General features: G+C 51.9%; 1 protein-coding gene and 1 pseudogene across 3 annotated transcripts in view; one reads left to right on the top strand and one right to left on the bottom strand.

Moving 5' to 3' along the window:
* Positions 1-23,744, top strand: part of POC1A (POC1 centriolar protein A) — a 65,955-nt gene that overhangs the window by 20,768 nt on the left and 21,443 nt on the right. The window contains exons 8-10 of one of the 2 annotated variants that reach the window (XM_081071869.1): positions 2,798-2,866; positions 5,817-5,915; positions 15,713-15,862. In XM_081071869.1, the coding sequence (XP_080927995.1) occupies positions 2,798-2,866; positions 5,817-5,915; positions 15,713-15,790 (246 nt within the window). In that variant the 3' untranslated portion in view covers positions 15,791-15,862. Of the gene's footprint in view, positions 1-2,797; positions 2,867-5,816; positions 5,916-15,712; positions 15,863-23,744 lie in introns of those variants that run through there. The other variant, XM_081071868.1, reaches the window with a different exon arrangement.
* LOC308507342 (large ribosomal subunit protein uL22-like) lies at positions 12,472-13,013 on the bottom strand (annotated as a pseudogene). The gene has a single exon. The product of its transcript is annotated as a large ribosomal subunit protein uL22-like (transcript).

Raw genomic sequence — 23,744 nt, 5'->3', positions numbered from 1 at the left:
GGGTGGAGGCCAGGCTGTGTTCCGTGCTCAGGATGATCAAGCAGGTTCGTGTCACCAAAGACTCGGGCTGTCCAGGTCCGGAGAGGGAAGGTGCGAGGAAGGACCTGGTGGGGCCTAGGAGCTGCCTGGGGACGAGCACCCCAGGCAGATGGGCACCTCCAACCATCTGGGGAAGATTGGACTTCACGCTGATGAGGGCCCAGCCAAGTGCTACTGCTCAGTCACACTTGGGTGACTGCAGAGGTCCCTGGATTTAGCCTAGGGGAGGAACAGCTTGGCGACACTGCAGCCCCGAGTAATTAACAGAGAGGAGTAAGCCGCTACAAAGGCAAAACGATCTCAGAGAACATGCATCCTGTCTGACCACTGTCCATGATGAAAGAGATGCCCCGAGCCCCATGGTTTGGAAACTGGAACGTACTCTGGAATTACTGAGGAGAAAATCCCAGTGGGAACGGACACTTGGAGATGAACGATCGTGAGAATGTAGCATATTGGAAATGTTTGGGGTCTAAGGTGGTCAGAGGTATATGTGTAGCCTTAAGTGAATTTATTTAAAGCCAAGATCTGAATTAAGATCTGAATGCAGAAAGAGCAGAAAAAATGCAGAGCAAAAGAAGGCCTCGAGCTGACCGTGTCTGCTGGGCAGTGAGTGGTCAGCTTTGGTCAGCTGTCGGGGAGGGCGGGATGAGGGTCGGAGGCCCAGGCCATTGGAGGCTGACTGAGGGGTTGGCAAGATGACTGTCAGCGGTGGGGGGGGGGGCTGTCTGCATTCCAGTCGGGCCCACAGCAGAGCCCGGGCCAGCCTCTCTGGGCTGTGCTCTGAGTGCCCTGGGCTGCTTGCCTGAGCCCCTAACAGACGGACAGACGGACGGGCGGGGGCCTTTGTGGAAGGCCTGTTTCCAGGAACACCGACAAACCTGGTATGGGAGCCAAGCAGGCCTCACCCCTCGAGAGTCCCCTCATAGCTCACTGTCACTCGTGCCATTCCTGGAGTCTCCTGGTACTTGGGCTCTAGGGAACGTTCCAGCACTTCCTGCCTAGAGGACTCCCAGCACCTGCTTTCTGGTCCTGAATCACTGCCAGCCACATTTCTTTGCTGCTGCTGCCGCTGCTTGGTCTCTAGCACCTTGTCCCCAGCTTGCCATCTGGTGGTTGAGGGATGGCAGGAAAAGTGACTGGCCCATGAATATTTGTTCAGTTCCTTAGTTGCTGTGACTTCTTGGAAACCTGCCATTTCTCAGCCAGCTCTGGCCAGGATAGGAACCCAGTTTCTTGGACACTCCCTGTACTGGTTTCCCTCCCTTTTCCCTCTTCCCTCTTTGTTTTTCCTCAAAATGAAAATAGTTGGTTTTTTTTTTTTTATTGATGTGGTAATGCCACACACTTGTTAAAAATTCAAAGTATGGGAAATTACAAAAATTTCCAAGAATCAAGTAAAAGCCATCTGAAATTGTTACACACACACACACACACACACACACACACACACACACACACCCCCTATGGATCCTCTGAACCTTGTTAGCCCTCGGTGACTCACTTGGAAGGGTATCTGAGTGGCGCACGACCTGCCCCCTCCCACACATGGGCCCCATGTGGGCGGCTTTGCATGTGGCGTCACACTCACTGGTGTAACGACATGGTCCCCTTCATCAGGGAAGAATGGATTTCCTTTGTCCTATTGATGGCCGCATAGGACTCCTGTTCCTGCCCTCCCCCCATGAGAGAAGACAGGGAGGGGCACAGGCTGGAGGCTTCTCTGCCCTCTGAGGAGTCACCCTTAGGAAGGGTAAATGAAGGCACCATCTCTGAGGCCTACGTTGGCCAGCGCAGGGGAGGTGCCCCGAGCCAGCCCACATGCTCAGTGTTCACTGGCCTGGACTTACCTTCTCTTCAGCACCCCGTTACGGGTGCCTCGGAGAGGAGGAGCCGAGGGTCGGTTCTAGAAGCGTGGGCAGACACCTTCCCTCTTACCCAGTGCGCTTGGGCCCAGGGCACAGCTCTCAGCCTGCCACCCTCGCTCTGTGATCTCGGGTCCCTTTTCCAGCCCACAACTTGTCTGGTGTTTCCTGGCACCAAGTGGACGGTGCTCCCCATGTTCTCTTGTCCGCGCTTCCAGCCCTCTGTCAGCCCCAGTGCTAGAGATGTCTCGTGTGGGCACTGGGGTGCCCTCCTTTGCCAAATCGTGCCCCCGCCCATGCCTGGACATGCCCCCTGGCCCTCAGCACTGCCTGGCACAGGCCTAGCATCCCTCTTCCAATGGTTGTGGGACCTTCAGCACCTGGGAAGCCAGAGTGGCCCATCTCCTCCCAGGGCCTGACCATAAGGACAGTGACATGCACGTTTGAGGACGCGTCCCATTGCTCCTGTGCCCAGGGACCTTCAGGAACCCCCTCCCCAGCCTTCTGACTGCACCCTGCCCCTCGTTGGGGCTCAGTCAGCTCAGGGTGCCGTGGGGAGAAGCGTGGCCTGGCTCGTCCTGACGCTGGGCCTCAGAGAGATCAGTGTGCCTCTGACCACCGGCTTCTCCTGGAGAAGTGTGGGCAGTGATGCCAGCCCTCATTCTTGTCTGCCCCCCACGGCCCCATGGCCTGGCCTTTGATCTGTCAGTGGTGCGTAGGACCGGAGGTCGCAGTGGTGGCGCTCATGCCTGGGCACCCGCGGGCTCCTCTGCCAAAGGCGGGGAGGACTCAGTCCTTTGTTCTGCGGCTGATCTCACTTGGGAGCTTCTGGTGTCTTCTGTGCATTAGAATCTAGAGTCACCTTTGGTGTTCTTTCTTGTTTGTTCTGATAGGGTGCAGCCACTACTGTTGCCTTTTCAAGAACGGGCGAGTATTTTGCTTCTGGAGGTTCTGACGAACAGGTAAGTAAAGAATGACCTGAGGGATCTCAGCTCCTACTGATCAGAACAGAACAGGAGGCCAAGGCGTCGTGGGAGTGGGCAGGTTTGCCCGGCGTCCTTGGTGGCGTTCAGCGACTGCGAAGGCTGGAGCTTGGGGTGGGGTCGCTCAGCCCCAGGGCCCTGGCCCCCCCAGAGCAGGTCTGCAGGTGCTGACCCTGGGACCGCAGCTCACAGCCCTCACTGCTCATCAGCGTGGGTTGCAAAGAGTCTGGGCTATTGTTACCATGAAAAAGTTTTGAAAGCGAAGTTTTTTAGCAACTTCTTTCTCCTAATGATAAATGAATGATTACCGTATTTTGCCGTGTATAATGTGCTCCCTTGTATAATGTGCACCCACGTTTTTGGCCCAAACTTTCAGGGGAAACAAATCTCTTGTTTTTTTCAATTCAAATTTTCATTTGTTTATATTTAGGTGCATGGTTTTTGTATTATAAAAGGAATTTTAGCATTTATTTTTTAACTTACAGTACAAGAAATTTTATGTAAGAAATAATTACAAAACATAAGAACAGATACAAGGTACAAGAAATTTGATATACTGGTAACAAATTTATGATATTTACACATCATAGAAAGCAAAGAACTCTTGTATTTGCAAGGTCGTCATAAGTTCAATAAACCAATGATTGTATTCCAGGGTATTAATTTGCATACAGATATCGTTATTGACTTCTAGAGCTACACTTTTAATTCATAAGCATAAATAAAAGAATTGGAAACATTTATATAGATACGGAATTGGTATTACCCATGTATAATGCACATCCTATTTTTCCCTCACGAATTTGGGCAAAAAGGTGTGCATTATACACAGCAAAATACGGTAGATAATTATGCAGCCCTGGTGGTGTGGGCAAACTGGCAAGAGCTTCACACCTAATTCAGTCCTCACAGCCCTGTGGGGCAGGCCCTCTTATCACCCATTCTGTGGGCGGGGAAACTGAGTCTCACCCGCTGCCCTGTCTGGTGCCCTCTGCTCTGGCTTACGTGTAGTCTGAGGCATCAGCGTTTTCAGACTCCAGGGCTACAGAGAGGCATGTGTGAGGAGGTCCCGTCCCACTTTGTCACCCTGCTGCTGAGGCTTTCTGTTTGTCGACCCTGGTGCCTCCTGCCTGGACTGCTAAGCACCAACGACCGGTCTCCTGGAGGGCACGCTGACTCTGGGGTCTGGCCCGAAGCCTGGCATTGGGAGGCCTCGGGGCCATTGAAGAATCCACCTGTTGGAATGTCCCTCCAGGTTCCCGTGCAGCACTTTGTCCAGAACGACAGGTTCTGAGCCACTCTTGACTTGGTGGTCGCCCAGAATGTCCGTCCCCTTGATGCCTGGCTTCACAGCTGTCACTGCTCAGCCCAGGAAAGTCCCACTGGCCTCCCAGGGAGCCTAGCCCCAGCCCAAAGGACTGGTTTTAGTTGAGTCTCTGCCAGGAAAGCAGAGGGTGGGGGCCCTGTGAGCACAGACTGGATGAGAGATGGCAGGCGTCTTCCCACACCAGTCCCAGCTCCTGCGCTAACCAGACGGGGGAAGAGGACAAAGGGGACCCCTGTGCCTTCCCCGGGCATGGAGGCCTGGCTTACTGCTTAGAAGACAAGGGATCTAGAAGAGTAAATTCACATCATAAGGAAAGTCACCTGGTTTGGGAGGCACACTGCTGGAAATGAGGGCTTCCAGCCACTCTGGCCCGTCCCAGGCAGCCACTGCCGTCAGCTCTGAGAGCCCGCTGGAGTGGCGTCTGACAGCACCCCTTCACGTCCCAGGCAGCCCTTCCACCGCTGGCATTTATTCCACAGTTACACTTGCCCAGTTGCACAAGGACCCTCCAAATGGCTGTGTGCTGACATTCTGTGTGGAATGGGGACGAATGGGATCCCCTATGTGTCCATGTGTCGGGGAGCAGTGAACAGTGGTGCTGCTGTGGGGTGGCCAGGAGCCTCCCAGAGAGCCAGGCCTGTGGCTGTGTCCTGGCGGGGAAAGCGCCCAGGGCGTGCTGAGTTTCTAGCTTACGTGGATACTGTGGTTTTTCAGTTGACCGCTGGCCACGCTCCACAATTCCTGCCATCTGGGTAGTGGCCCGAGATGGTGCAGCCACACATGGCTGACACCCGCCAGCAGGGGCGCTCTCGCTGCCCAGCAGGGCCCTCTCAGCTTTAGTTGGGGCAGCCTCAGGAAGTGAAGATCCTGAGCAGAACGGGATGAAGGGCATGTTCCTGACAGCTCCCTGCATGCCAGTCTGTGTAGCTGTACCCTGTGAGCCTTACTGCAGCCCTGTGAGGCGGGAACTAGGATTATTCCCTTTTCACAGATGAGGAAACTGAGGTCCAGAGAGGTTGAATACCCTGCCTGCAGCTACACAGTAAGGGGTGGAGCCTGCATCTTAAGTCCAGTGGTCTGGGCTGGAATCCGTATGTTGACCACTTCTCACAGTGGAACAGGCCAGGCCGCCACCCTCAGAAGCGTCTGTGTTAGTGGGGGGACAAATGATAAGCTAGACAAGCAACAAAAGGCGTCAGTAATTAGAGACTCTGATGCTCTGAAAGAAATAAACAGAGAGCTATGGTAAGAATCAGCAGGAGCTTAGGGTCCGCATGTCTGAGAAGGTGGCGTTGGAGCGGACACTGCAGCCTAAGGAGCCAGCTGCATGGGTCTCGGACCTGGGACAGCCCGGCAGAGCGACCAGCAAGTGCACAGGCCTGGTGGTGGCAGGCAGTGAATCCATTCTGGTGGCCCATCCAGGTCCTCTGGAGGCCTGCCCAGAAGGCCTGCTCTCTGGAGGGGGAGGCAGGTCCCAGAGTTGAGTTGGGATGTCCTGCCATTGGCCCACAACTTTGGGGGCCGCCTCTGGGCCCATGTTCTCCGTGAAGGACTGGCAAGGAGTTTTCTCCCCTGAATCTGTGTGCTTGTTGGTCTCGGCAGGTGATGGTTTGGAGGAGTAACTTTGATGTTGTGGATTATGGAGAAGTCACGAAAGTGCAGAGGCCCCCAGCCACGCTGGCCAGCTCCTCGGGGAATCAGGTAGGTGGCCGGCAGCTGTGTCTGAGCCCTGACTGGTGTCCTGGGTCATGGCGAACAGCACTGGGCCCAGAGACAGGGGGCTGGAGGGTTAGGCTGGTCACGGGAAGGGACCTGGTAAGAGCTTGTCATTTACTAAAGAATATTTTCGGCCTTGTGGTGCTTTGTTTTGAATTGAGAGTGAGCACGCAGACTTGCTGGGTGTCTGCACCCGTGCCTGCCGTTTGTGAGGGTGTTGCCCAGGGCACACATCTGCTTGCCTGAGGCCTGGGGAAAGGGAGGCCCTGTCGTGAGCCAGGCTCCGTGTTCTAGAGGGTGCGGGGCCTGGAGCCGTAGCTGGGATGGGTGGCAAAGCCTGGCCCTGTTGCTCTCACTTCCTTTTTTTTAAAAAAAAACCAAAAACATGGAAAGGAAGTTCCTCAGCCACAAGCCATTTTTAGTACCTTTGTTGGTAAAAGGGCAGTCACTGTTCCTGAATTAAAATAGTTAACGATATTTCTTTGGACAAATATTTTGGGGGAAACATTGATAACTGATAAAGTCCTATTGAATAAGGTCGCATTCAGCTTTGGCTGAAATAAACAGGGCAGGCTTGGATGTGGAGCCCCGAGAGGCTCGAGGGTTTTAATTCCTGGTGGCCACAGGCTGTTTAACTCTCTCCCTCCTGGCCCTGAGGGGCAGCATGGCCTCTCCCACGTGCGGAAACTGGCCTGAACAACAGGAAGCGCTTGCCCAAGGCCCCCCCGTGAGTCAAGGCTGGCCCAGAATAGAACCAGGAAACCTCTGAGTCCATCCAGCCTTTGACTCCGGAAGAGGGACCCCTTCTCACACCCCCGACCCCACACTCCTGTCCTTCCCCATCCCTGGGGAAGGCGCCGCCACCATCTCTCGGGAATGGTTGGTAATCACCAGCAAGGGGAGAACCGCATGTTCCTTTCCTTGGAGTTACCAGGAAAGTTATTTGAACAAGCTGCCTCTTCTCTCTTCAGTCCTGGCTCAGGGGCGTGGGGCACCCTTGCTTCCCAGCCTGACAATCTAGGACAGAGGCCTGTGGGGTGGGGGAGCCGGCAGGACAGAGCAGGGTGGGTGGACGCTTGGTGGGGCTCGGGAAAATCGATTGTTCCTGCACTGCCTTCGGGCCACAGCTCTGCCCAGTGCACGTCCCCACGTGGGACTCAAATAGGGGGAAGGGTATGGGCGCTGGGGTCTGAACCCTGGCTGTATGGTCCCAGGCAAAGCACCCGTCTTCCTCAGCCTCCACGTCCACGGTGGGACCTGAGCACCCCGTGTGTGGTGTCGGTGAGCTCTGACTTGTCATGTGTCCCCACGCCAGCCCATGCACACCACGTGCTGTCCTTCTGGAGCCTTTGATCAGGGCTCCCAGGCCATGAGCAGTTGTTTGTTTTGTTTTATATACATGACATAACATTTACCATTTTGCCCATTTTTCAGCGTGCAGTTGAGTGGCATTAGGTACATTCACACTGTGCCACCGCCCCTGCTGTCATACACAGAAGTGTTTCCGTGTCCCCAGACTGGGGTGGGCCAATTGGTGTCGCACCGCTCAGTGGTCAGGTCTCCCCTGCGCTGGGGAGGGAAGCTGATGAGTGTGGTCTGGCCCGTCCTGCCCCAGGGCTTCCTGGCGCTGGGATGGTGCCCAGTGACTGCTTCTGGGGCTGACTGGGCTGTGCCCTCCTCCGGGAGCCCGGGAGCGGCGGAAGCCACTGAGCTCGCCCCAGCTCCGTCTGCGTATGGCCCTTCCGCAGCTCGGGTTCTTAGCCCCCGCACTCTCGTCCTTTGGGCCACACACATCATTGCTGGGGGGCTGTCCTGGGCATTGTGGTGCTTAGGAGCGTCCCTGTCTCTGTCCACTAGCTGCCAGTAGCGTCTCCTGACCCCTAGTTGTGACAACCCAAACTGTCTTCAGGTGTTGCCGAATGTCCCCCGAGGGGCAGAACTGCCCCCAGGTGAGAATCACTGCATTAGCTCCCCGGGAAGTGAGCCCAGAAAGGAAGCTGATGGAGCAGTGGGAGGATGTGACACTTGAGGGCAGGGCTGTCATATGGGAGGAAGGAGCCTGGGGACGGTGCAGGGGCCAGCCAGCCATTCCAGCTGCCCAGGCCTGTGCACACTCTGGAGCTCCTGCTCCTGCTCAGTGGGGCCAGACCTCTCAGCCTGGATTTCTTCTAAAAGCCCATTTGGTAGAAATGTTTGGCTTGTCAAACTTTGGAATCTTCCAGAGGTGATGTTCATGAAGACCTTCAGCTACTAGGTTTTCTTCACTTACAGTGGGAGAGTCCTTGCCCTTCCCGTCGGCCCTGCTCTGGTGCTGGCATACGACCTGTGAGTGGCTTGGTGGCTGGCCAGGGCCCTTGGCCTTTCAGGCAGCCCATGGGCTCTTGGACCTGAGGCCCCGCCCCCCAGCTCTGCATACACACTGGGCCTCGGCCCCTTGAGGCACGCCTGGGCGTTTGGGGATTGCAGGAAGCCCAGCGGGCCAGGTGCTTGGTCTTGAATTCCTGATCATGTGCTTATTAGAGTGTGATAGTTAAAGCCAGAGGGCCAGAGCAGGGCAAGGGCATCCCTGTGAGCCTGTGACAGCCCCTCTGCCCTGGAAACCCCCGCCCAGGACCCCGGCTCTGACTGTGGCATTCAACTCTCGGGAAAAAGGCTGTCCTCAAGCCCGCTCTGAACAGAGCTCTGTTCACTGCCGCAGCTATTTTCAGCCTCTGCTTGAAATTCACAGCTTATTTTTAGGCACATTTCATGTTGAAAAGCAAAAGCCATTTCCCAGCCCTTCAGAATGAGAATAATGGGATCCATTTTTCTCTCTATTCTTGGCCGAGTTGTGATGTGGGATTTTCGGGTTGTGACTGGGGAGCTGTCTCTGCTTGGAGGGCTCAGGGGTAGGACTCCAGTGCTGGGCCGAGGGGGAGCAGGACGCTGTATGGCTGGAGGCAGGTTGGAAGGTTTCGAGCAGATGAGTATTTCCCAGGGGGGCTTGTGTGGGGCCCCTCAAGCTGTCCGCAGCGTCTCGTGTGGGAGTTTTCAGGGGCCTAGTGCTTAGCTCTGTTCCCTGCCGCTGCCCTTGTCATGTCACCCTCCTCACTCATCCTCATGGCTCTCACTCCATCCGCTGTCTGTGCTTTGGGGCCTGTCCCTGAGGTGTGAGGACCACTGTGTCTTGCCTGACCTTGGATTTGGCATTTGGCCCTCGAGTGCCAGCTGCCATAGGACTGACTTCTGTCTCAACCACAGGAACATTTGAAAATTACTTTGAATAGCAAAGATGCATTTATTCTGATTTACTCTTGCCCTCCCTCCACAATCCTGAACCCATTATGCAGTTGGGACGGAAGGTGGTGCTGGGCGCAGGGGAGAATGCAGAATGCTAGGTAATTCAGTAAAACCGAAAAACCACTTCCTGAGTTCTCAGGGTCAGCTACCCTCCAGTACAGACAGTAACCGTGACTTCTAAGGCCCAGGGCTTTTCTCCACTCACATGGGAAATGCCAGGTCCTTCTTGGTGAGATCTCATGAGGTGGCACATGCCAGCAGGCACTTGGAACCGTGCCTGGCACAAGGCGGGTACTCAGCAAACCTTAGCTATTTATAAAATTTTCCTTTTCCTTCCTCTGTTCGACCGAGAGCTAGATGGGTCCCCCACCCAGTTAGGGTGGCTATGTGTTCAAAACCTGCAGGGTGACGGCTGGTGGGCAGGAGGGGTGCAAACAGGCTCTTCTCCTGCCCCCTCCCTATGACTCCTCTGGGCAAGGTGGCCGGGCCCCGCAGAGCCCCAGTGCTGGAACTGTCCCCTAGAGGAGGAGGCTGGGTTAGCCGAGGACATCTGCCCTGACACGTCAGCCTGCCCTGAGGATGGCCCGTTTGTTCTTCCTACTTCCTCTGGTTGTGAGGGTGGAGGCCCAGCCACCTCCTGCACCCTTACTTCACATTTCTATTTTGGGGTGCTGCACAGGGATGGGCTTGACGTAGGTGTCCTTGGGCCCGATTCCTGGCCCGTAGAGTCTTGGCCCTGGATCTTGCCCCACGCTGAGGTTCTGGGCATCCTGGCTGGTGGTCGCTGAAGGTCTGGGTTCTCACCCAGAGCTGAGGAGTCCAGGTCAAGGTGAGGGACGGCCCTTGTCCACCTGCCTCGGAATCACCTGGGAACATGGAGGACTTGGGTCTCTCACTAACAACACAGATTTCTGGCTGGCGTGTCCTTCCATAGTGAGGAGAAGTGTGGATTTGAGGGGATGCTTGGCAGATGGGCGTTGTGGGTGTTTAGAGCAGGAATGAACCCCAGATTGACATGTCTTAGAGAGGAGGTAGCCTCTCGCTTCTCCTCTTGACCCCAGTTCTGGCTCCAAATTTTCCAAGGCTATTCAAAGGGGCTCTTGGCAGCACGTGAGTCGTGGATGCCCAAGCGCTTGGGCATCTTGGAGGTGTCATTTTCATGGGGCTCAGGCTCCCAGCACATGGGCTGCCCTTGTCCCTGGGCTCAGGGCATCTGTGGGGTCAAGACGTGCTGGAGCCCTAGCTCTGCTCACATTGGCTGAAAAGCCAGCCTTGTCCACAGACCCCTTCATCGGCGGGAAGGAGAGTCTGGTGAGAACCACGGGAATGCAGACCCTCCCTGAGGAGCCCTTCCCCCTGCTTTGGCCCGTCGTGGGGCCTGGGGGGGCCTGGCTTTGTGGGCTCACTTGGGACAGTGGGGACTTTGTTGTCATGTGTCCTGGGACTTCTCGGGTGCACATTCTGTGCTGCACAGAGCAGGATCCTAAGCTCAGGGCTTACCTGCTGAGGCAAGCCCGTGGCGCTGGGATCAAGGTGCAGGTCTTGGCCCCTTTGCTAATAAAACTAAGAGGTTGGAAAAGAGTGAGAAGGATTGTCCCCATGTCTAAGTGGGCAAAAGGAGCCCAGCGTCCTCAGCCCCTGGGACAGATACCCAAGCCCAGCACGGGACAGACGCCGGTGACTCAGCACAGTTGTCCCCCCGCGAGCCCCCATGTAGACCCCTGCAGCACTGCCTTGGGCCCATCGTCCTTGGTGAAATCTGACCCCCGGTACCCATCCCTGTTGTTCCCCACCAGGACCCGGGGTTCCTGTTCTGTCCCCTGATATGGCCTGGCCAGGCACCTTCATGGGCTGGAATGGCGATCTTCCCAGGATGGGTGTCCTGGAGAGGATTCTCAGGCAGCCCTTCCGAGGAAGTGGATGACGCTGGAAGCTTCTGGCCCACGGAGCCACTGTCAGAACTCGGTGGCAGTAAGAGCCGTACTGCCGCTGTGCACCGAGCCCGGGCACCGGGCGGGGCATCCTGAGCCTCTGTACCCTCATTTCTCCCCAGCAGCCTGCTTCACGTCCTTTGGGCAGGTTCCATTTTATGGGCTCACTCTGCAAAAGACCACCGTGTGGCGTGGGCGAGGGGTGGCCCAGCACAGGCTCTCAGACAGCACGCCTCACTTCACAACGGGTTACGTTTCCCGCCCCCCCCACCTAGAGAGAAGTCATGGAAAGTGCTCTGGGTTTCTTAGTTTCGGTGGGAAGACAGGAGACTAGAATTTAAAAAGATTCAGTATTTTTTACCAAACTATAAGTTTTAAAGAAAGTTTCCTGCTTGAAACAGCGTGTCCTTGGACCGGAGCTGGTGGGTAGGGTGGCTGTGCCCAGTCTAGGTGCACCGAGGGTCCCCACGCTCCTGGCACAGGGGTCCCTGCCCCCAGAGTCGGGGGGCTGGGCCCTCCGTCAGGGTCTGTCCACTACTGAGAAGCAGGCAGGACCCCTCTCGTTTCCTCCCAGAGGCTACAGCGGACTGCCCCGGGAGCTGGGTGGAGGCCGCTAGCCGGCTCATGTAAATAGCTACTGTGTTTACCAAGCGGGGGCACCGAGGAGTTAGCTGGGCTTCCCGGTGCTGTAGTGAAGAGACAGGCCTTCTCATGTAGGACGTCACTGCAGGAAGCCGGTGGCAGTGGCTCTCAGACCTCAGCGTGGACCAGAATCACCACAAGGGCTTGTCAAAACACAGCCTGCCCCATCCGCACAGTGTCGGGCGCGGTGAGGAATCTGTGCTGCTGACACGTGTCTAGGTGATGTGGACACTCATGCCGCCAGGCTAGGGAGCCACTTGGAGAGCCACCGGTCCACTGGGACGTGGTCTGGCCCCTGTGCCCGTGGCATCCAGACCAGAGAGGGCGGGGGAAGAAGGGAGTCTGTCCACCTCGGGAAGTTTCTGTGGCTCCCGAGGGCTACGGCTTGGGAGACGCCCTCGGGAAACTGTAGTCTGCCTCTTTCCAGAAGTGGTGTGGCCTGGGTTCTGATCTCAGTGCAGCGTTAAATGCGAGTGCTGCCCTGTGGGCTTCGTAAACCCAAAGGCACCCCCTGGGCAGGCACTGGCATGGTTGTGTCTGCAGCCAAGGGCTTCCGTGCAGCGCTGTGTGAGCCCTGCTGGGTCTGTGCTCCCGTCTCGGCTTCTGCCCCTTAGGGCGGCTGCGTCCAGTCACCTGTTTGTTTGTTTTTCCCTGCTTTTACTTTTTTTGGCATTTATTTGATGCTGAATTTACTCCCGGGCCGTAAGTTTTTGTTTCTTTAGTTTCTTCTGGGAGATAGATCTTTTTCTCCTGTGCAGCCTCCTCTTCTGGCTTAGGAACAATCTGCTCTTTCTCGTTAAGATCCCCTCAGTGTGGCAGGGTTAACCCCCTCGTGGGGGTTAACCCGCCGTGAGCTCTGTCAGTTCTGCGCTGCCTCTTGGGAGCTTTGCTCCCTGGCTGTGCTCAATGACAGAGAATCGACGTCTAAGCCCTTAAGTTCAGCATTATTCTCTGCATTTTTAAGCATGTGTAGCAAAAATTCTACACTCTTTTTGGGCCACTGACCCTGTGTCCAACCCCACTGTTTGGCCTAGGCACACCTCCCACCTCCACCGTTGTAATGACAGAATGGCACACATTGCTTTTGTGACATGACATCCTTTAGATACTTGGTGGCTTTTCGGATATGCATACCCTTGATGCCCTGGGCAGTTTCACGAGTGTTCTTAAAATGAACACGAAGATTTGAACTTCTCGATTTACATGATTTTGTGGGGTTCTCTGGGTCAAGTCAATAGCAAACCATTTTCCGAGGTCACCTCAGGCCACTTACAGGAAGAGCCCACAGGCCTTTTGCCCTGTAGATGTGGACGCCGCGGCCAGCTCCCACACTCCAGAGCCTGTTGGACCTTTAGAGAAGCCAACAGCTGAGCTTGAGGGGGCCAGGTGCCTGTTGCTCAATATTTAAATCCCTGGGTCCTCTTTGCAAAGCTTTTTGGCGTAGTGGCTCCAGGTACCACTGGGCTTCAGAACATACCCTGAAACCGTGGTGACAGCAGTGGTGGCAGAGGGTGGGCTGTGGAATGGGGCAGAGCTGAGCTCCCTTCTCCGAGCTGCCCCTTGCAGAGGCTGCTGGAAGTTTCCTGCCACTGGAAACTTCCCATCTATTCTATAGACAAGTTGAGCCCTATCCAGATGAGTGGCATAACGCAGGAAGAAGGCCTGCCTCGTGGCTTAAACCAGCAGGAGGCCTGGTTGCAGAGCTTCAGGGCAGGCGTAGTAAGGTACCACAGTATCCTGGGGATGGGCAAGCCTGACTCGAGTCCAGACGAAGCCTCGTGGCCTTCGTGTCCAGCTCCACGTGGATCGGGACACGCCTCAGGGCGCACACATACCTTTGAGAGCTCGGTTACCTCTTTCAAGGGCCTCAGAACTGTTTTGGGTTTTCCTTTTCCCCTGGCGGCCAAAAGGTGGGTTCAAGGCCAGTGGAGATTCCACAGTTGCACATGAGGAAATGAGCCCAAATCACAGCACAGTGGGCAGTGTGTCCTGACATTGTGGGTCTTTACTACAAGGTTCCATGTCCTCTGGTCCCCAGCAGGGGCTGCCTGCCTCAGACTGCCTTTCATTTCAGTCCCGTGGCCACTGCTGTGACACTGTCATTTTGCTGACAGTGATGCAAGCATCTGCAGTCTGGTCTGACCGTGCTGACAAGTCCCCTCTCCAACAGAGAGCCAGCAGTGGCCATGTATGCAGTGCAAAGCAGAGAGCGTGGGTCACTGGCCTCTGAATCTTTCCCCTCCCACCCTCCCTCCCTCCCTTCCTTTTCCGTGCTACTTTTTCAAACCCAAAAAGCTGAAAATGGAAGAAATGATCCAGAAGAAATAGAGCCAGTTGCCTAACTCTGGCTCTGATTCTTGGGGCCATACTCCCTGTTCCCCAGCAGAGCGACACTCCTCCTGCCCAGATGGTGCCTCCTCCATGCAGTCTCCCCGGAAGGCCAGCAGCTCGTGAAGTCTTCCCACTCCACCCACCCAGAGCAGTCTGCCTGCTGGGGCAGCCCCTCTCTCCCGGAGTCAGTTATTTGCAGGCCTCACTTGTATCCCTGGAGAGCTGGGGTCCTGGCCTCCCGTGGGCCCTACTTGTGTGTGGAACACAATGGTCAGGACGTCAGGGTTCAGTGGACATGTCTGTGGGCAGCATGGGTGGAGTGTGTGAGGCTAGATGCAGGTCTGGCTCTTTCCTTTGAATTTTGGATGGTCCCAGGCTAAATAAAGGGAACTGCTTTCTGGCCTGCTTTGTCACTTTGGGGCAGGTGACAGTGACTGGGCAATGGAGGGTAGTAGAGCCTGGACGCCTGGACAAGAAGTTTCAGTACTTCTTTTCATTTTCCGTGGAGCAAAGCCCTCTCACCAGCTTGTATCTTCCAGATTGGATGGCAGCATCACCCGTGTGGTATAAACGTGTTAGATGATGCCGTGTTTATGTTCCTACCGGTTACCATGGAAAAAATCAGAATAGATGGTTTCCATGGAGATTATCTTAAAATTAGTTTCTTTGACAGTCCGGATGTTGCTGCAGCTTCGCTGGATGCCCTCAGTGCCATCAGGCGCCCTCTCTGTGGCAGTGCCAAAGGCTGCTATGAGCATTCGTGGATGCAGGCCAAACTGCCTCCTGCGCCTGAAAACGCCAGAACACCGAGTTGGGAACCCTGTACCTCAGCTTTCTCCTGGGGTCCCACTCGCCTGGCCTCAGCTCCACAGCCCATTCCCAACGCTTGGAAGCTTTTTATTATTATTATTATTGTTAAACAAAACAAAAAGCCTTTGTATTGTGGGAATTTTCAAGCTAACACAAAAATTAGAGAGAATAACAACGAACCCGTGTGCTTGTCACCTCGCTTTGTCACTTTGCTAGTCTTCACTCATCCCCCCCACACACATTTTTATAGAAGAGTTGGAGTATTTGTATTTCATCCTAGATATGTTTTGCCCTAAGTGAAAACGTTTTTGGTTATATAACTGCAGTGCTCTTATCACATCCAACAAAAGTAATCATTCCTTAGTACCAAATGCCTAGTCCATAGTCACAGTTTTCCATATTGTGTCAAGAAGGCAGTTTGATGCCTTCTGTTCAAATAAGGACGGGGGCTTCGAGAACACCCACGTCTCCCTCCCCACAGTGGCTCTGGTGTGGAGACCGTACAGCCTGGGCGTAGAGCAGCAGCTGGGCTGGGGCAGGAGGAGCTTCTGGGCTTCTCCCTTCTCTGTCCTCAGGGAAAGTTGTGACTTGGGCCCCACCCAGGACACCCTTGTTCCACCCTGGAGTTGTATCTGGCCCTGGGGCAGGTGGGCCAACTACTGCCAGCTGTCCTGGGACAGGCATCCGCTGGGGGGCGCTGTCCCTCTTCGCAGCCTTCGGGGGGAGGGAGGGAAACGTGCTGTAACCTGAGTTCACAACAGCAGTGTGCAACTTCCTTTTCCAGGACAGGAGGTCCTGGGACCCCGTGGGATGCGGCCTCCCCCGCTGTGCCCCGACAGCATGCATGTGAGGATTTGGCCCATCTAAGGCCAAGCGCCTCTACTGTGTAGGCGGAGCCCGTCGTTACCCGTCTTGGCAGACTTTGCTCGTGTCCTGAGATACTGCACAAAATGTGAATTGCCAAGCTTGGGAGCAATGCCCGGGTGTGGTCCGTGCCTCTAACACTCTCCATTGAGCTAAGTGCAAGGAGAGTTTAAAATAGCCAGCCTTTGTTCCCCGGGTTTTAAAAATTCAACTCCAGTAGTTACAATGAGCTGTCTTCAAGTGGATCTATAAATAAACTGCTACTGTTCCTCTTTGTCACGGAGAACTTCGGCGTCTTCCAGAGATGTCGCTCTATGGCTCGTCTTCATGAGACGCCTCTCATCTGTGGGGCAGCTGCAGCCACCCGCAGGCTGGGCTGACACACGGAGTTTGTAATGACAGCAATGCGTTTCCTTTTGAAAAGCCACAGTCCCCCCAGATTAGCTACACAGGGAGACATGGCAGAGAGGCCGACATCACAGCAATGCAGGTCAGCGTGATGGTGCCACACACGCCTTCAGTGGTGTTCTTGTCCAAAACACGTAATCTCATTCCAGTCATGAGAAAACATCAGGCTCCAATCGAGGAACACTTGACCACATAACTGATTAGTACTATTCAAAAGTGTCAAGGTCGTGAAGGGGCTGCGGGGGGGGGGGGGGGGCTCAGTGCTGACAGATTGCAGGAGACTAAGGAGAAGTAACTGAATGCAGTGTGAGCCCTGCATCTGATTCTGGGACATCAGGTCCAAGGACGTTAGTAGAAAAATTGGTGACAGTCCCGTGGTGTCCTTAGTTTCGTTACTGGCATCGTCCCAGTGTTGATTTCCTGGTGATCGTTGTTCTAATGGTTACGTAAGGTGTTAACACTGGGGGAACCTGGGGGAGGGATAGATGGAAATTCTCTGTTCTATTTTTCACAACTTTTCTCTCAGTCTAAAATTAGTTCAAAGCACTTCAGATTTTTTTTTTTTTAATCCACAGTCAACACTTGGGCTTTATCAGAAGCCTTGATCTCGTCCCAGGGGGCCACAGTTGCAATGTTTGCTGTAGGAAGAGAGGTGTTTCTGTCTCCAGGTAGTGGGTAGGTAACCCTAGGGTACTCCGTGCCCAGCCAGGGGTGCGCCCTCGGACATGTTTGTGGAACTGAACTGAGCAAGGGCCAGCCCTCACGGAAGTGGGTGGTGTTCCGCGGGAATGCTCTCACAAAGGCCTTGGTCGTGCACAGGCACCCTTCACCTTCATACGCGTTCATACCAAAGCCAGCAGCAGTAACCAAGCCCCATACTCAGACTCAGCTGGCTTGCAAAAGCTTTGGTAAGACTGCTGAACAATTAGATGGTTTTAAGAAACCAGAATTCCTCTTGGGTTCAGGGCTATGTTTAGAACTAGAAGTTTCCTCTCTTGTTGGACTCCAGGCCGGAACCCTAAATTATAGGGCAAACAAGACTGTAGTATATCTGTCCACAAATATGTGTGGGGAATACAGGGCCAGTTTGGAGCTTTGAGTTGAGGAAACAGCCGTGCCTTTTTCCACTCGAGATGCTGGCGGTGAGGGTGAGCCCAAATGAGCTCTGCCCTGCTCCCTGCTCTCCTCCCGGGCCGGGCTTAGCAAACAGGAGGTGGCTAGACAGGGACGCCTCTTAACTTTCCATGAGGGCAAATTGCCAAAGCCAAAGGCCTGAGGTGCAGACTCAGAAACGTCTGGCCGTGATCCCTACACCCTGACTTAGCAGGCCATGTATGCGATGAACGATGCAGCTGAAAAGATTTAACTGTGTGTCCACTTCTTCCAGTTTTGTACTCAGCCCCGCTTCGGAAACAGTGACATGCTTTGGTGTTTTAAGTGGGCAGTGGCCAGATGTGCTGCCCACCTGGGTCTACACAAGGAGGGTACCCGGGAGGCAGCCCAGATCTCGGGCCTGGGTCACCTCCCTGTCCTCTCTCTGGCTCAGACTCAAGCTGTGGGCCAGTCTCTGGATGTTTTTGTTTGTTACAGAGGCTCCAGAGCAGGCTGGGCTGGGGGCAAGGTCCAGTGTTAGACATTAAAAGAAAAAGATAAATTTCTCCCTTGAGCAGGTGTTAATCATTGACTACTCACTAGAGGGGGGCATTCTGTCAAGTCAGCTCACGACATCTTCACGGGAAAACTCCAGCCATTCCTGGCTGCTGGCCAGGTGTGTGCAGACCTTGCTCGCTCACGACTGTCAAGGTGTATGGAGATCTCTAAGCGGCTGAGGCCTGACATTCCGTAGACTGGACAGCTGCTGCTGAGGAAACCCTGCCTGGGGACATCTGCTGACAATCGGGGAAACTGAGGCTTTGGGAACTGAGGCTTTTCACTGAAGTGTGACGCTGCTGGCCTTCTGCCTTTGGAAACTGTAATCTCCAGACCAGTGGTAGACTTCACAGGCCTCACCTGGGGTCTTCAGCCTTGGGTTTTGCCCATTAGTGATGTCCCATGGAAAGATGGTGATTTGCATCTTGAGTGCCGCCAATGGGTGTTGTCAATTGCAGCGTCATGTGATGGGTAGTTTGGGCTCCCAGGAGCATTTCAATTGTAACTGCATTTTTTAAAAGATCAGACTTATTAATGTGTAAATAGTAACATTCACCATTTCAAAAAGTGAACCATTCTCTGAGTTTTGGCAAACACGTAGTCATGTAATCCCCACAATGAGCAAGGTACAGAACGATTCCATCATCCCCAAAAGTCCCCTTTGCCCCTTTGTGGTCAGTCCACTTCCTCCATCTCCAGACCCAGGCAACTGCTGATCTGCTTTCTGTCACTGTAGACGGTTTGCATTGTTCAGAATTTGATATAAATGGAATCATATAATTACATATTCTTTTGGTCTGGTTTCTTTCACTCAGCCTAATTATTTTGAAAGTCACTCATGTTATGTATATCAATAGTTCATTCATCTATATAACTGCACCGTACACCATCCAATAGATATACCACAATTTGTTTACCTGCCTGTTGGTGAACATTTGGGTTATTTTCAATTTGGGGCTATTACAAATAAAGCTGCCATTAACTTTCATGTACATATCTTTTTATTATATACATTTATTAAATTAAGAAAATTAAACATTATATACATTTATTAAATTAAGAAAATTAAAACATTTTTCTTGGGTGTAAAGACGTAGGAGTTGAATGGAACGTGCAATATGTGCATATTTAGCCTTTTAAATAACTGTCGAACTGTTTTCCAAAGTGGTTGTACCATCTTACAATCTCCCTCGCAGTATATGAGAGGTCGAGTTTCTCCACCTCCTCACCAGCACTTAGTGTGGCCAGTCTTTTTAACTTTAGACCATTCTAATAGGTGTATAGTGGTATCTCACAGTGATTCTAACTTGCATTTTCCTAATGGCTAATGATGTAGAGCATCTTTTTATGTACTTGTTTGCCATCTTTATATGTTCTTTGGCGAACAAATCTTTTGCCTATTTTCGAAAATTAGGTTGTCTTCTCACTGAGTTTGGTAAGTTCTTATATATTCTGGTTACAAGTCCTTTGCCAAAAATGTGACTTGCAAACATTTTCTCCCAGTTTGTGGTTTGTGTTTTTATCTTCTTAACAGTCTTTCAAAGAACAGATGTTTTGAATTTTGATGAAGTTCATTTTATCAACTTTTTCTTTTATGGATCATGCTTTGGGTGTCATATCTAAGAAATTTTTACCTAACCTGAGCTCACAAAGATTTCCTCCTGTACTTTAGAAGAAAAACGTATGCTGATATTATAGTTTTAGGTTTTGCATTTAGATCTGTGATCCATTTTGAGTTATTAATACTTTTTGTACCTAGTGCAAGGTATGTACTGAAGTTCATTTCTTTGCATGTGGATATGCAATTGTTCCAGCAATTGTTGAAAAAACTCTTTTGTCTACTAAGTTTTTTGTGTATCTGTATTAAAAATTAATTGACCAGATACTTGTGGGTCTATTTCTGGACTCTGTTCGTTCCATTGATCTATGTGCTATCCTTTCAGCATCACCACACTGTCCAGAGTCTTTAAGTCAGGTAATGTGAGTCCTCTAATGTTCTTTTTTTCAAAATGTTTTTGGCTTTTCTAGTTCTCTTGCCTTTCCATATAAATTTTAGAATCAGCTTTTTGATTCCTGTAGGTGATTTGTGGGAGAATTGACATCTTAAAACAATTGAGCCTCCAATACATTAACGTAATATCTCTCTTCATTGATATTGGTCTTTGATTTTTCTCATCATTACATTGTAGTGTTCAGCAAATAGATTTTGTACATATGTTGTTTGATTTATATCTAAGCATTCTGTAGTGGGTTGAATGGTGCCCCACCAAAATATGTGTCCATGTCCTACCCCCCAGAACCTGTGAATGTGACCTTATTTGGGGAAAAGGTCTTTATCATTGTAATTAAGGATCTCAAGATGAGCTCATCCTGGATTATTGGGTTGACCCTGAATCCAATGGCAAGTGTCATTATAAGAGATGCAGAAAAGAGACAGCTGTGAAGATGGAGGCAGAGGTCAGTTATGCAGCCACAAGCCAAGGAATCCTGGAGTCACCAGAAACTGGAAGAGGCGAAAAATGACCTTAGTATGGCCAGAGGTGTGGCCCTGTTGACACCGTAATTTCAGACCTTTGGCCTCCAGAACTCTGAGAGAATAAATTTCTATTGTTTTAAGCCACTAAGTATGACAACTTTTTAGAGTAGCCCTAGGGAACTAATAATACATTTAAGGTGTTCTGGTGATAATGAAAAGATAATGGCCAAGAATGTTCAAAAAATAATGAAAGGCATCAAACCACAGATCCAAGCTCAGAGAAATAACAAGTAGGCTAAAGAAAAACAACAAAACAAAAGCCCATACAAATTATATTTAAGCTTCTGAAAACCAAAGATTAAAAGAAAATCTTGAAGATAGACAGAGAAGGGAGACACATTATACAGAGGTGATCAAAGGTAGGAATTACAGAATTTTTCTCATGAAACTACACAAGCCAGAAGACACTGAAGTTACATCTTCAAAATATTCAAAGAAAAAACTCAACCCAGAATTCTATACTAAGCAAAAATGTCTTCTAGAAATGGAGAAATAAAGACTTTTCAGATAAGAGAATTTATTACCAGCAAACTTGCATTCTAAGAAATGTCTCATTTTTCCTTCTCGGATTCCAGTCATACATGCGTTAGACAATCTGACATTGCCCCACAGCTTATGGACGCTCTGTTCTTTTCCCAAGGATGCTTCGGTGTGAGGAATTGATCTATCTTTAAGGTCACTGAATTCTTTTCCTTCACTGAGTTGAGCCCATCAAAGCCATTCTTCATATCTGTCACTGGGTTTCTCATTTCTAGCATTTCCATCGACTCTTATCATTTCTACCTCTCTGCGGAAATTCCCCACCTGTTCGTGTGTGCTGTCCACATTTTCCAGTAGAATATTTGACATATTAAGCATAGTTATTTTAAATTATCTGATGGTGCCACTATCTAAGTCATCTGAATCTGATTCTGCTGATTGCTGTGTCTCTCAACAGTGGGTTTTTTCCCCTTGCCTTTTTGTGTGCCTGATACTTTTTGATTGAATGGCAGACCTTGCAGTTCGGACAGTGGAGGTTGAGGTAAATAGTGTCTTATCAGGAGTTGAGCTTAGTTTAGTGTTCCTGTGTACTTAAAGTGAGGTCTGGCTGTTGGAGGGTTTTTTCACTGTTCCTGTGCCACCCCCAGCTTTTGGTCTTCCCTGGGGGGCCTGCCCCTCAGAGGGTGTCTGTCTCCATGCTGTCGTCCCTCCCTCAGCTACAGGCTGCTGCTGCTTGTTACTTGGTACTTGCTAGCTGTGTTGGGGCGGGGGGGGGGGGATTCTCTGTTGCCCTGGCCCGGGTTCCATCTTAGGCCCTATGACCCTGGGTTTTGGAGTCCTGCCCCTTCCTCAGCCATAGGAGAGCTTAGTGATCTCAGCTCAGGATGGTTTCCTGCCTATCCCCCAAGACCAGAGGGGTTTTATCTTTCTTTGCTTTTCCCCCCAAATTTAAGATTTTGTTCTGTAGGGGAGAAAGGTCCTGATAGGCTTCATGCCTTTTCTGTGTCGACTCCCCTCTTCCAGGCCTGCACACCTCAAGGATGGTTTGCTCCCATCCACTGCCCTGCCCCCAGTCTTTCTCATGAAAGCCCTCTGGAGGTTTGTGGAGGAGATCCTGTGAGTGGGTGTCAACACCCCTTGTGTCTGTGGCTCCCAGGTGTTCTTCACTCCCCCTCCACACTCAGCCTCTAGCCATTTGTTAAAACTTAGAATTCAGTTCTTCATACCCACTTGTAAGCACTTGGCGTCCCTTCTTCCATGCTTTGCCAAAGGTGAGCCGTGCTCACTTCCTGTTTTCCTTGGAGGAAGAGTCTGTCTTTCCTTAGATTTCAGGCTAGTTGTTCACTCTCTGATTTAAGAAAAGTTATGATTCTTGTTGATTGTCGGTCTTTTTCTTGTGAGGATGGGTTTCATGCTTTCCCCAACTTTCTATATCCTAGGCGGAAGGAAGCTCCTTATCCATACCTGCATCTTGATGATGAAAAAGTGAGACTACAGTCAATCCAGAGACTGGTCTAGAAGTTAACCCCCGATGGGTTGATTTCTTATCACAGGAAGACCTGCAAGCTTTTTTGTTTCATCTTTTTTAATGAAAATTTATGAGTTGGTTACCCATGTGTTTGAGTGGCTGAGATCAATCATAGATACTTATGTAATTCCTGCAGTGTGTGAAGTGCTGAGCTCCTGGTGGCATATGACAGGCTGGCAGCAACAGAAACTGAGGCAGGCAGAAACTAATCATTGTGAGAGCCCAGGACCCCACAGGGGACCGGGGCGAGAGGGGATACCTAAGACCCCAGGTGAGATTTCCACGAAGTTAGGTTCATCTATTCTGAGTTTCACCTTTTTCTCTCTTTTGATGTTAAGCTCTTTATATTTGGCAGAAATGAAAGTTGTCAACTTGGTGCAGCTCCATGGGTTTGTGTAAGTTAATGTTGTTGGGATTTTACTCATGATACGTCTGAGAACCACCAGGCAGGGCCCCTAGTACCTTTCGATGTTGGACAGACAGAACGCTCGTACGGTTTTCCCCTTAAACACTACTCTAGTTATTTCGCCGTGGTCATTACTCAGCCTGGGACATGTGTCTCTTCCATCATCTCTGTCTTGTTGCTTACTTGCCAAGCTCTTGGGGAAATGCCATGTCGCCAGAGTGCTGGAATGCAGGTGACTGGCTGCGATGCTGTGTGGGGCAGGGCTGCTAGCGCTTGGTCTTGGGAAGGTTTCATTACCCAGGAATGTCACCGTGGTAGGCTTGGCTCTTTGAGGTGGTGAGTGTTTGTGGAGGGTCTGCTCTGGGCCAGACAGGCATTCCAGGGCAGGTGGGGTGGGGGAATGACGTAGAAAGTGTTAGACCCAGGAGCTGGGGGCCTCCATGGGGATGTAAAGGGATACAACTGCTGTACTTTGGGTTTAGATCCTGGCTGTGTCATTTCCTGGGTGACCTAGAGCAAGTTATTGAACCTCCCTGAGCCTGCTTCCCTATCTGAAAGATAAGGTTAAGAATGCCTGTTGGGAAGGGCCATTGCAAGGCTTAAATGAAGTGACATGTGTAAAACGTTGGCACATAGGTGACAAGTAAACAGCAGCGAATATCCTCTTTCTATGCTAGACTGCAGTGTATTGAGTGTTGTCATGTGTGCTGATGGGAATGGACAAGGAAGCTGACAGGGGCCTCATCCTGGTGGTGAAGATAAGACGGGGACCAGATGGCGTGGCCAGAGGCATAGGCCAGCGGCAGGACCCTGGACTTGTGCATGAGGCTCGAGGTTGGGCACCTTCCCACAGTCGCTTCTCGTCTGAGCCTGTTTCCTTTGTTGTAAAATGGACACAGCCCGTGGAAGCTGGGAATAGATGGGGAAACATGGTGGTTCCGTGACTTCT

Source organism: Rhinolophus hipposideros, assembly GCF_964194185.1.
Source record: "Rhinolophus hipposideros genome assembly, chromosome: 14".
Taxonomy (NCBI): domain Eukaryota; kingdom Metazoa; phylum Chordata; class Mammalia; order Chiroptera; family Rhinolophidae; genus Rhinolophus; species Rhinolophus hipposideros.
Note: the sequence above shows the minus strand (reverse complement) of the source record. Positions and strands in the feature narration are given on the sequence as shown.